This window comes from Amyelois transitella, chromosome 25, assembly GCF_032362555.1.
Source record: "Amyelois transitella isolate CPQ chromosome 25, ilAmyTran1.1, whole genome shotgun sequence".
NCBI classification, from domain to species: Eukaryota; Metazoa; Arthropoda; class Insecta; order Lepidoptera; family Pyralidae; genus Amyelois; species Amyelois transitella.
The window spans coordinates 2,734,487-2,746,571 of NC_083528.1; the positions used below are offsets into that span (position 1 = coordinate 2,734,487).

The 12,085-nt window shown below is 36.5% G+C and overlaps 1 protein-coding gene across 1 annotated transcript in view; it reads right to left on the bottom strand.

Annotated features, from left to right (window-relative positions):
- Positions 1 to 12,085, bottom strand: part of LOC106138037 (uncharacterized) — an 83,504-nt gene that overhangs the window by 8,140 nt on the left and 63,279 nt on the right. The window contains exons 8-18 of the mRNA XM_060951643.1: positions 6,435 to 6,519; positions 5,857 to 5,983; positions 5,386 to 5,526; positions 4,760 to 4,961; positions 4,083 to 4,305; positions 3,424 to 3,556; positions 2,849 to 2,991; positions 2,314 to 2,464; positions 1,591 to 2,097; positions 857 to 1,367; positions 211 to 548 (exon numbers count right to left, since the gene is read on the bottom strand). Coding sequence (XP_060807626.1) covers positions 211 to 548; positions 857 to 1,367; positions 1,591 to 2,097; positions 2,314 to 2,464; positions 2,849 to 2,991; positions 3,424 to 3,556; positions 4,083 to 4,305; positions 4,760 to 4,961; positions 5,386 to 5,526; positions 5,857 to 5,983; positions 6,435 to 6,519 — 2,561 coding nt within the window. The remainder of the gene's footprint in view (positions 1 to 210; positions 549 to 856; positions 1,368 to 1,590; positions 2,098 to 2,313; positions 2,465 to 2,848; positions 2,992 to 3,423; positions 3,557 to 4,082; positions 4,306 to 4,759; positions 4,962 to 5,385; positions 5,527 to 5,856; positions 5,984 to 6,434; positions 6,520 to 12,085) is intronic.

Consider the following 12,085-nt stretch of genomic DNA (forward strand, 5'->3'; position numbering starts at 1 on the left):
CTTCCAAATATGTAAAAGAGGACATATGACACTGACTGACTAGTTGACTGATATATTGCGATATATACAACGCACAGCCCAAACTACTGGGTCTAGAGATTTGAAATTTGGCATGTAGGTTCCTTATGTGTTCCCAAAATGAAGTACCTAAAAAGGATTTTCTGCGGAAATAAATATCAACGGAAGTAGTAAGTACATATTAAAACTCACCTTAGTAGCAGCCAAGCCAACTGGACCAGAATCCATGGAATTGCTGTGTTTCTTGACCATATGACTGAATAGCAATTTCAAGTCCACATAGGCCTGACCACAATGAGGGCAATGATAATGCAAATTCATTCCACCAGCATTTTTATTCAATGTGCAGTTTTGATCGTGACATGATGGAGGAATGGTCGGTCCTGTGGGCTTTTGGTCTAAAGGTTTCTTGTCATAGTCTATGCGGAGTTTCATATCTTTAGATGGGGAAGCGTCGTAGATACTCCTGGGCGATGATGTGTTGCTTCGAAGGTGAGACGACGGGTAGAAGGTTCCCGTAGCTTTTACTACTGAAATGAACAGTTTATTATTCGGTTGATTTTGATAAATTGATATTGAGAATTAAAACGGATGTTTTGATTTTTAAAACCGCTTAAGTCTAGTTCAGAAGAAACTTATGAAAATGACAAAAAAGGCAAGTAAACTGGGCCAGTAAAGTTTGAGTTTAAATAAAGAAAAAGAAGAAAATAATTCAGTTTTTGTCCAGGACAGAGGTTAACATAACAATGGTTGTATAGGCTAATGAGCTATCAAAGCTTGTCACAAGATTTCTTAGTGACTTCTTGCATTCTTTATGATACAATAGAAAAACGCTCACCGGAAACATTATCCTGCTCCCTTTCAAATTCGCTCTTGATCGAGAAATTGGTAGGCGCATACTCCACAGCTTCTTTCATAGACCCCACACTATCTACTGACGCGCGTTCTTTCAAAGAGTAGTCTTTGGCTTCCTCAAACGGCTTCTCTTCTTCACTCTTGATAACTGGAGTTCCTCTCCCATGTTTATGAGTAGCTAAAGCTGAGTATTGAGTGAGAATCGCTGGGCAGTTATTGCCTTGAGCGCAATGGAAGTGAGTCCTCAACTGGTTTTTGAAGCAGCTTCTTCCACCGCACTGGTCGTAAGAAGAGAAATGATCAAAGCCCTCTAAAAGTGGAGAGATGGAATGGGATTCCCTCATGTGGGTTTCCATGAAGGCGTGGGCTTCGGCTGCGAAGCTGCAGTTGAAGCAGTGGAGATGGAGTCTGCTCATCCTGAGCTGGCAGGCCGGGTATGATGAGCTACAAGCGTCTGGGCTGGTGAATACTTCGAAGTGTTGGAATTTGATGCGCTGGAAATAATATTTATATCATTAGTATGGTAACACTTTTTGATACAGTAATTGGATCCATGTTAAGTTACTAAGATATTAAAATTGATTTCTAAATCTTAAATGCATAATCATATAATTTATCTATAGATTTAGCAGTGATAGTTATGTATATTTTTTATTAGATATTATTACTTTTATGGATATTATGTATTTTATTTTTATTTATATTATTCATACTTACAGGGAACTCTTCAACAGTAGTAACCACTGGTGATTGCCCAACATGCTGTAACTGGTTACTTTTAGGCAATTTGAACGAAGTGAAAATCGCTTCAGGAGTTACATTGCCAGTCCAGACTTCAACCACCCTGTTCTTCGGTGGCCTTCCTCTCTTCCTACTGAACATTTCATCTAAAGAACTCGATGGATTAACTTGCTGCGGTGCAACAACAGAATTGGGTCCAAGATTCAATTGCGCTTGTAAATTTGGAGTCAACTGTGATGTCAGACTTGGTGCCATTTGGGCTAGTTGAGCAAGATTCGGTGGAAGATTTGGAAGATTAGGTACTTGTCCTAGCTGTGCAGCCATGTTAGGATGAAGTTGAGCCGAAAGTTGAGGAGTGAAATTGGGAGCGAATCTAGCCGCTAAGTTTGGAGACATTGGGCTTAGAATTGCGTGTTGGCGATGATGTTCGAGACGCCTGAAGGGATGTTCTTCTGAAGAGAGGATTACTGCACCGCAATTTTCCTGTAGATCAAAAGAACACTATAAAAACCTTCGTCCACTTTAACCACTAAACTTACATAGAAAGAAGAACTCTTTTTCATACATGTATAATATAATATAATAAAACAGTCATGTTTGTCATGTTTTAAAGGAACAGTGCATCCTTTTATTATTATGTTAATTGCTCTAGCAGATGTCAGAAAATTTTTATACAAACACTTAGAATGAATATCTTACCCATGTGCAGTGATAATGTGTGATATCCCTGATATGCTGACAGGCAGAGTTCCCGCACGGATTGTTCCTTGTGTAGGTCACGAAATAGGCTTCTGTCACTTGATTCTGCTGCTCGTGTTCCATCACGTGCTTTACCATCGTTGTGTGGCAACTAGAAGAAATATTTTATTATTGAATCATCATCATCATCGTCATCAACAATAATACCGGCGTTTTTATCGCTGTCCCGTTTCGCGTCATAATAAAAAGTGAAACAGCGATGGTTTTTGGCGACCTACAGATTTTATTTCTTTTTCAAATATAGACCATAACATCAGATTGGATCTGATTTCACTGTGATGTAATTTTTCCCTTGCAGATTATAAAATTCAATCAAGGGATACTTGGGGGTTTTAGGCGATAGGCTACCATCCTGTCACTACTAAATCAGCTGAACATGTCCAGTCATTTGAAGAATGTTGGTCCTGTCTAGGGATATAAACGTGATTATGTATATATGTGTTGTAATAACTGATTTATACGTATATATTCGTACCTGTGAGCCATCTTGCAGCCATCAGCTAAACAGTGGTAGTGTTTATTGAAAGCGCTGCATTTGTTGCATTTGTCCTCCGCTTCCTTGCCACCATTGAAGGTCTCGATGTATTTGCGGGTAACTTCTTCTACCAACGCTGGGTTCTGGAATTGGAACATCATAATTTAGTTTAAAAATTTAAGTCATTCGTTTTATAAGAAGCTGATACAGCCCCCGTACTATGGCCCGCGCGACGACGTTTTAGTCGCGCGATAAAACTATCGCTGTCCTATATTACATCATAATAAAAAGCGAAACAGCGACAGTTTATAAAAATAGCGTTGCGCGTGCGTTACTATGGGGGCTGTTTATATCCAATGTGTGTTACTACTAATTTCTTTGAAGTAAGTCTCAAACTTATGAACTCATAGGCAGTGACTACATTTTTCCACTTGAAACGGTTATTTCTGCATTCCTTCTTTTTGACTTACATCACATTTTAGGGGCTTTAAAACAAAAGTTGTTAACGCAAGAATAACATACAAACGACAAAGAAGTAACAATTAATATAGATACTCAGGTGAAGAAATACTCACAAAAGGATGGGGATAGTCAGGGTCCATGGAGTTGGACATGTCGTCGTCGATGTGGAGGTTGCTGCCCGGGGAGTACATGCTGAGGTCTCCTCCCTGCTGCATCAGCGCGCTTTGGATCACTGAGGTTGGAAGCCTGGAGACAGACAGACAGCTTGCTTGAAAAAAGTTCTACCGGATTATTAAGTTTAAGTATCTAAGTTGAAAAAAAAAATATTTGCTATCTTCTTCGTCACTTTGGAGGGGTAGGCCTTTTGCCCAAGACCCTTCATTGGGTATGTCAGATTTTGACATAAAACGACTTCTGTTTTATCTCCGCATCTTATTAAGCCTTTAACGACACCCATGAGAAAGTGATGAAGTGGTTCTATACTAGGACATTGACGTTTGATATATCAACACATACAAGAGTATGTGCCAAATAAGCCAATAGCAGCGAAGACGTTGCTATTGGCTGAGCGCGTCGAATTCTCAATGTGATTGGTTGATGGCGTATGACGTTTGGAGATATCGAGAAGCTGATGAGTAATTATTTATCATCATCATCCTCCTGGCGTTAGTGCTGGTTATATCATCATCTCTCTAAATAGTAGCCCGGGTTTCGCCTATTACATTAGTGTTCATTGGTATACGTAGATGATATTGAGGATAAAATTACTTACCCAAAACTCATCTCCTGTTCCTTCCTCTCATGCTTCCTCTTGTGCGTGAAGATCTGGCTGCTGGAATGCAGGACATAATTGCAATGGGGCCGTATGCAGTGTATGTGGTTACAGGTCCTGCTGAACCGACAGTCCCTGTATGGGCAGGCTTCGTTCTTCATGTACTTCTTGAAGCCGTCCTTGGATAAGGCTTCGTCTTTGATGTGGTAAGTCTTATGTTTTTCTGGAATTTGTTGGAAGAAATTAAAGGGTTAGATTAAATTGTAAGATGTGAAACCAACAGAAGTTTATTCCTAATCTTGAATACTTCCTCTTTTGTTGCCGTAAATGGCTAAGTGATTTTTAAATGTTAATACCTTCTTAGAAAATATCGTTCGGAAACCAACAAGTTCAGACCACCATGAGTGTATGTGAGACCATGATCCGACATGGGTTAGGTTCACTTACAAAAGTCAGACAGAGAAGCTGTATACCTAAACCTAACTGACCTAATCCTGGATCGTGATGATTGGCGCACTTCGCACATTTCACAGAGGTAAGGACGAATAATCCTTTTTTAACAACCAAAGGTAAATTTTTACAGAAATAACATAATAATTGGATGGAACCCATTAAAGTATTTAAGAATTTTTTAAGTGATACATATAATGTGATGAATAAACAGATAATTTCCTCACCCATATCAGCCTTATTCTTAAAAGTGTACGTGCACCCAGGTCTCCTGCAGTGGAAGTGCGTGGTCCTCTGACCAGCGAAGACACAATGAGGGGCCGCGCAGCTCTCAGTGGCCCGGAACCTTTGGAACCCTTCCTGCAGGATGGCGGAGTCCTTTCGGTGGTAGTTCGCGTGCATTTGGACGTCGGAAGTGGAGATGTAGACCTGGACGGAGAAGAGGGATAACATTGTAGGAATAACGATTAGAATCAAAATCATTTAGTGTTTTTATCTTTTCTGCCTTTTTTTTTATAAATGAAACAGATTGAGCTTTGTTAGCTTCGATAATCGTGGTCTATAAATAAGTGCCATGGTTGCATCTCTATAGGGTTTAATTTTCCATAACAAGTTTTTATATCCAACAGCAGTATCATGCCTGTGCCTTTAAGTTTCCGAATCAGAACTGCTTCAACTATGACTGTAGGTGACATTGTATCAACAATTTCTATCCGCAAAATTAAAGACAAAAAAGTTTACTTTTTTATACAACTCTTTAACAGATATTTTATTACCAGAACTTCTGACGAAAATATTAGCGAATAGTTCAACCACCTTTAAAATAAACGGGGTATTACATATCAACTCATACCTTATCACAGCCCTCTTGTATGCAGTGGTAGTGGGTTTGACTCCTGTTGTGGGGACAGTCGCTGAACCTCTCTGAGCAGTCATCGAGGGGCGAGTACCGCATGAACCCATGAGCTAGGGACTCATCCCTTTTCTTGTGCCACTGTGGGAACAAATAAGATAAGATTATATACAAACCTAAAATGGTAGGTCAAGAAGGTACCTTAATTACGTCCTTCTTTGATAGCAGTTAAAGGTCCGTCTATGACCGGGAACTTGGTGCAGGTGCCTAAGATGGGGAAGCTTATTTAACTTGGATGGTTACGGTGATGGATGTGTATGTCTGAAAGTGCTCATCAGTCGTAAATTATTATCTTCTTTCTCAGAATTAAATCACATTTTTCTTTAATGTCGTCTCTATTTTGGTAAGAAAAGTGTGTTCCTTCTTTGGTGTTGTGAAAGAAGAACATATAGATATCCAAAAGTAACTAACCTTGAAGTGTCTGATCATCTCCTCCTTCTTGCAGAAGACCCTCGCGGTACAGTCCATGCAGTGGAAGTGTTCCCGGTAGCCCAGATCTTTGCAGTACGAGGAACCACATTCTAAGGTCGAGCTGTACCTGTTAAAAAAATGGTTGTTTTTGAAGACTGTTGGCTCTGTCTGCCCCTCAAGGGATATAGACGTGATTATATGTATGTACGTATGTGGCGGCAAACCGAAGTTTATAAACCTACTAGATCTTCAACATATTTTTTATAGTTATTTCAAGTTTTTGCTGGTTATTAGTCCCGTCCCGAAGTTTAATTAGAGTTGGATTCCAGATCAACTATGGAATTCTAGACGTCTTCTTGAAACCATAATGAGATAATGTAATTAATAATGCACCCTGTATGTATGCTGTTTTAAAACCAATCCGGATTGCAAAAACCATTAAAAAATAAATAAAATTAACTGTGGTCATAATATCCAAATGTTTACATTCAGAGGATTGACTTTTCACTACATATCAGTTACTTCTCTCAAATAAGTGATTAAATGTATGTATGTATTATACAAAAAGAAATACTTACCTCTTCACGTATCTAGAGTAATCCACCGTCGACTGCAAAGAGTTCTTCCTCGCCTGGTCCAAGTGGTTCAAGGCCGACAGCAAACCTATAACAAAAACCAAATGTTTCTCAACAAAAACAGTATTATGCTAATATATGAAACAATCACAACTAACGATACATTCAGATCTCTCATTCCTTTTCCGTCAAACTCATTCTTTTGTTTGAAACAGTCAAATCACCTCCATGCATCATAACCCAAAACATTGTTCTCTTTTCAACATATTTTTTTACCAAGTCCGTATGCCGCATCGAGCGCGTTTGCGTTTTCATTTTTATCAGAAAAGGTTCGTTCACACTACGTGAGACGACACGGCAGCATGTTTAGTTATGTGCTGTGTTGCGATTACATTTTATTGTCGACAGCGACTATTGAGTCTATGAATAATTGCAGACTATGTTGTTCAGATAAAGACGGATACAACATTTATTTTATTAGATCTTTTCCTAGAATATCGAAAAGTTTGCTTGGTAGATTCACTGTAATGTTTGTTTTATATCATGAAAATTTCGGTATTTATAAGCAAATTATTTGTTTAATATCCCTGTTTTTTAAATTATAACAAAATATATTGTATGAGTATCTAGCGGATTACTGATTGTTTGGGAGAATCGGTTAAAACGATGAAATATAAAAGAGTATTATTATATGTTGGAGCTAAAACGAGATCTACAAATGAACCTACCACATTTTCTTTTAATAATTAACTGATAATCGTTTTAAATGAAGACGACATCGATGTAGCAACGCGACAATGCCGCCACCACACCGCACCATGTGTATCGCCCTCAATATTTTTTGGTTCAAATAGAATCTAACTTAAACGTTCACGTTGTTGTGTAAGCGGCCCCTCCCCGTATCAAGTTTTGGAGTATCAAATAAATTATTATGGTAATTAATCAATGTTTTCTCCTAGTCACTGCGGTGCTCCATTGTGAGTGATCGTTGACTACGGGCGTACATTGCCCCACGAAAGTGTTTGTGTTAAAAGGATTAAAAGATTTGTGGCTTTTTTTTAACAGACTAAAAAAAAACAGTTTTCTCAATTAGACTGTAAATATGACGGTGTATGCTCGGTATGGCTGATGTATCTTTTAATTCTTTATTTTTTAATTTCATGTACGATACGAGATGTTCTAGAAAATTTTAGTTAATTTTATTAATTTAAATAAAGTTTTTATGTTTCATCAGCTTATCAGCTGGCAGAGAATGCCAAACGGTTTTCTTAATTAAGTCCGCATTTTGTACATTTTTGCGCAATTAAGTTTTAAATATTGAAATAAATAATATAGGTAAAAGATAAATATTTTTGCAGCACACTGACAATATCCACTAGGTTGTTGTTATACAAAGTTATCACAAAAAAAGGTCAGTTGTCATTTTAAAAAGCAAAAAACGATATTAATATTGGGTCATAAATATTTCGTTACAAAGTTTATGTAAGTATCTACTTATAAACTTTGTTCAAATAAAATTTAAAGCTAAATAAATCCATGTCACAGTCATAATTATAGTCACAAGTGCATTTGCAAACCAGAATATTAATGAGCTAGGTATTTACATCCAACAAAAAAAAAACTACGCCTTTTTCTTGGCGTGCGATTTGACATTTCAAATTGGGAACACATACTGCCTTTTTGATGTTGAAACACAAATTAAAAAACCTAAACATGTGACAGAGTACACTTTAGCACGCGACGTTACATTACAAAAAACAAATTGTTCAGTGTAGGTACATCTTATTGTATTGAAAATTCCATTTTATTCGTGTACCTACGAAACTGGCGTTTCTCTGCATGTCGAAACTTTTACAAAAACGTTTTCGAAAGACGCATTAATACCTATACTTATGTAGATTAGCGAGTAACACAATAGATGTTAACATACGGACTTATAATTCGTTATATAATTCGTGGTTAGACTAGGTTTATATTGGGCGAGTTCAATGTGGAGTGGGTGAGGAGTGCGTTAGAAGTGGCTAAATATGCTATGGTATAGAATTTGATATCAAACGTTTATTTTGTGTCCAAAATTATGTACCGAAGAACATGTAATTTAAGTACGTGTAGAAATATCATGCATATTACAATTTTCTTTACGCCTTTTGTGTATGTTTTGTATGTTATACCTACCTCATTATCACTAAGTAAACATTACATTTAACCAGTTGCGCATTAAAAATTGCCAAAAAATTATATTATATATATTTAACTATATTCACAACAAAATAAACAATATCTCGCTCCGGGTCTAACATAACGTATCTAGTTTTTTTTCAATCAAAACTAGGTAACTGAATTTGGATCATGTTCATTTGCTACTTGACTAGCTAAATTTACTTGCCAAATTTGAACATAGCGTAAAATTTATACGCGTGATAGTAATAATGGGTGATGCCAGAGAGATATTAATGAGGGAATGCAATAATACCTAATAGCTCACGATTTTTAAGATTGTGCGAAATCGATATAAAATATCGATCGGAATAAACCGATTTTCGAGTTATCGATCTGACATCGAGATTTGCTGTTACAATTACCCGGATGTCTTGAATTGATTAAAAAACTAGAAACTGGTTCGTAAAATGTAGTTATCACAAAAACTTTCACGCTTAATTTGTTGCCTAATATAATGAACACTCAACGGTCCACATTAATTTCTAAGCTAGTAGGCAAACAAACATTAAACTATTATATAGTGGAAATTGCGATCAATATGCGATTGGAATTAAACAGTAGATCGCTTATCCACCACATCTTCAAATAAAAAGATAATCATCGAATCCCACGCTAATCAGAAAAAATCCTTTTTTATCATGATCTGACTCGGGATCAAACACAGGACAGAAACAGTTTTAAGACAGAAACATTACCACTGCGCCAAACAGACCGCCAAAATGAAGTAACAAACATTGAAACAATAAACAAAAACAATGCCCAAGCAAAACCACGTAAAAAGGCGAGTGTAGACGTAAATGTCGATGATCGGAATAAAAAAGACAATGGCGACCGGAATCTGATAATAAACATAATATACATTTATAATACGTCGAGTTTTTTAGGAAATTTCGTAAGATATTGTGTCGGCCCATTCACCCAAGACAATGGGTATCATAATGCCCTACATAATGGCTTCTTGGACCCATTCAATGGAACCACGGGTTTAAGGACTTATGGGTTGGCTACGGGAGTGTTTGTGAGCTGATGAAGTTGAAATATGTATATGGTTCACAGTGAATCGTTAGGTTTCTGAGCAACAAAAAACTTTTTATTTTCTTGTATTAGAGAGAACTAAACTTGATAATCTCAAACATAGGCTCTTCAAACTATATAATGAAATTCCAATTTGGATATTACTTCTTTTATTCCGCCTGTCACCTTTATCTCTTTATTCAGCTAAACCTGGCTTTTGAATTTTGCAACGAAGAAGCTTGAATATACGGTAAGGAATAAATGCTAAAATGAGTGTATGAAATTCGCAAAAGCTCCACATGGGTTAAGTTCCTCAAGAAAATTATGAATACTGAATTCAATTAAAACTAATCGCCTTTCTAAAAACTGAATTGCTTCCAATAAATCAGTCCCTTCTAGCTCCTACTTGGCTATCTGCATCTCAAATGACATTCAATTTCAATTAGTTATAATGTTAATTTAGACGGGACAATACAATTGACATTTACACGGTTTCCTTAAGCCCCCAAAATGTCAGACACGGATTATTCTGAGAAACGTTTTAGTGGTAAATGACGCAGATCGTGTGAATGGGATTTTAAAATTTTATATGTTTACTTCCGCGGCACGATTTTTATTTATGTGACTTTTTTATTAATGCGAATGTGTGTTTAATTTATTTGTACGTTTGATTGCTTGCAAATTTTGGATTGATAATTTAATATTTATGCGATTTTGAGACGCATAATAATATACAGACCTAAGGGTATTTTTTATTATTAATAAAGCCAAAAGCTAACATTAGTGCAGTAACAACCAATTTTATTTATACATTGTTAACTCTAATTTATTACTTTAATATTCTCATAGCACTTAATAACTTTTAACAGTTTCAACAGAAACCTATAACGTTAAATAAACAACAATCAGATTTACCACAGTAATTGAGACACTTAACTAAAAAACGGACGTCATAAGCAGGGTTCAATAACTGCCTCAGTTCACTCGTCTCCATCTAAATTGACATTTACTCGCGAGCAACTCTAAAATGTAGATGCGGTCGCTACACACACTGATTCACATGTAGGTAAAGAAACAACATAACCAATCTTATGATCTGACAATCAATTTTAAACTCTATCACCTATTGTTAAAGAAAAAATAGATCCACTCCATCCTAACTTGGAGAAACAAGGCCAGCGTATCTTGAAATGTAATGCTGATTACTCTATTAATGGTTTTTATTGAAATGAGGGCTCAGATCACGCTGGCATCCCGTCCTAATGTTTTAGGTAGTGTGCAAGACAACTTACAAAGATCTAAGCACAGACAAGATATAAGCATCTCAGAATTCTTAAGCTTATTAACAAGCCATAAAGTTGTCGAGGACTTGTTTTATGACATGTAACAGAAAAAACAATGGATCATCATCAAATGAAGCAAGCAAGATCTATAAGCGCTGTCCATATAAAAAATGTTTTTGAATACATTACGTTTATGGAAGTTCCTGCATATCTAATTGAGTTAAAATTGAATCTCGTTCCTGATTTGTACTGAGACCGAAACGAGATGAATCATATTCCTCCCATTCCATATTCATTACATCAATGTATGTTATAACCATAGTAGGTTTGCCGCTCGAAAAATATAAATTTGGATAGGTATGTCTTTATGTTATTGTGTTAAGATTGAAATTGATGTAATACATGATAGGAATGACGGAACCATGAAGTATGTAGCTATTCTACGTACTTTTTATTACAATATTTCGTTTTAAGATGTACCGATAAGGAGTGCCGTGTCTAGTTTTATTTTCCAACGATCGATTAGGCATTGTTGCTCTAAGATTGGAAATAAGTTTAACGTTTTCCTGTATAGATAGTAGTATGTGGTATTGTTATTCGCATCGTGGGATCTTTTGTTAAGTCTAACATTACCAGATTTTAAATTTGTTAGGTAATTTTTTTGTAGATTTGGTGATTGGAGTTTTTATTTGATTTTGTTGTAATGACAGTTCTAAATTATATCATTTTAAACTGACACGCCGCAAGGTTCAATTTCAACGGCCAATGGCATCTATTTACGAGTAATTAAGTCTCTTTTTTTCAATATCATATCGCCAACGGTAAATTCGCTCGAAACACAATCTTGTCCGGCTTTAACTCTGTCAGTACGTTAATTATTCTCTTTGAACACATTGCCATATGTAATGACTATTAATTACTCGCCAATATGATTTGAGACGTTTACATGGTCCAGACGGTCATAAAGTCAGTCGGCAAATGAAAGAGCGCAGATAATTATGAACGTACGCATGCGTAGATCAAATCGGATCCATCGATCGATTGGGATCTAGATAGTATGTGCGCTGGCGATCTGTTACGTGTACTGATGGCAACTGTATAGACTATCTAGCTGTCAGGAGCAAATAAAAAGACTTT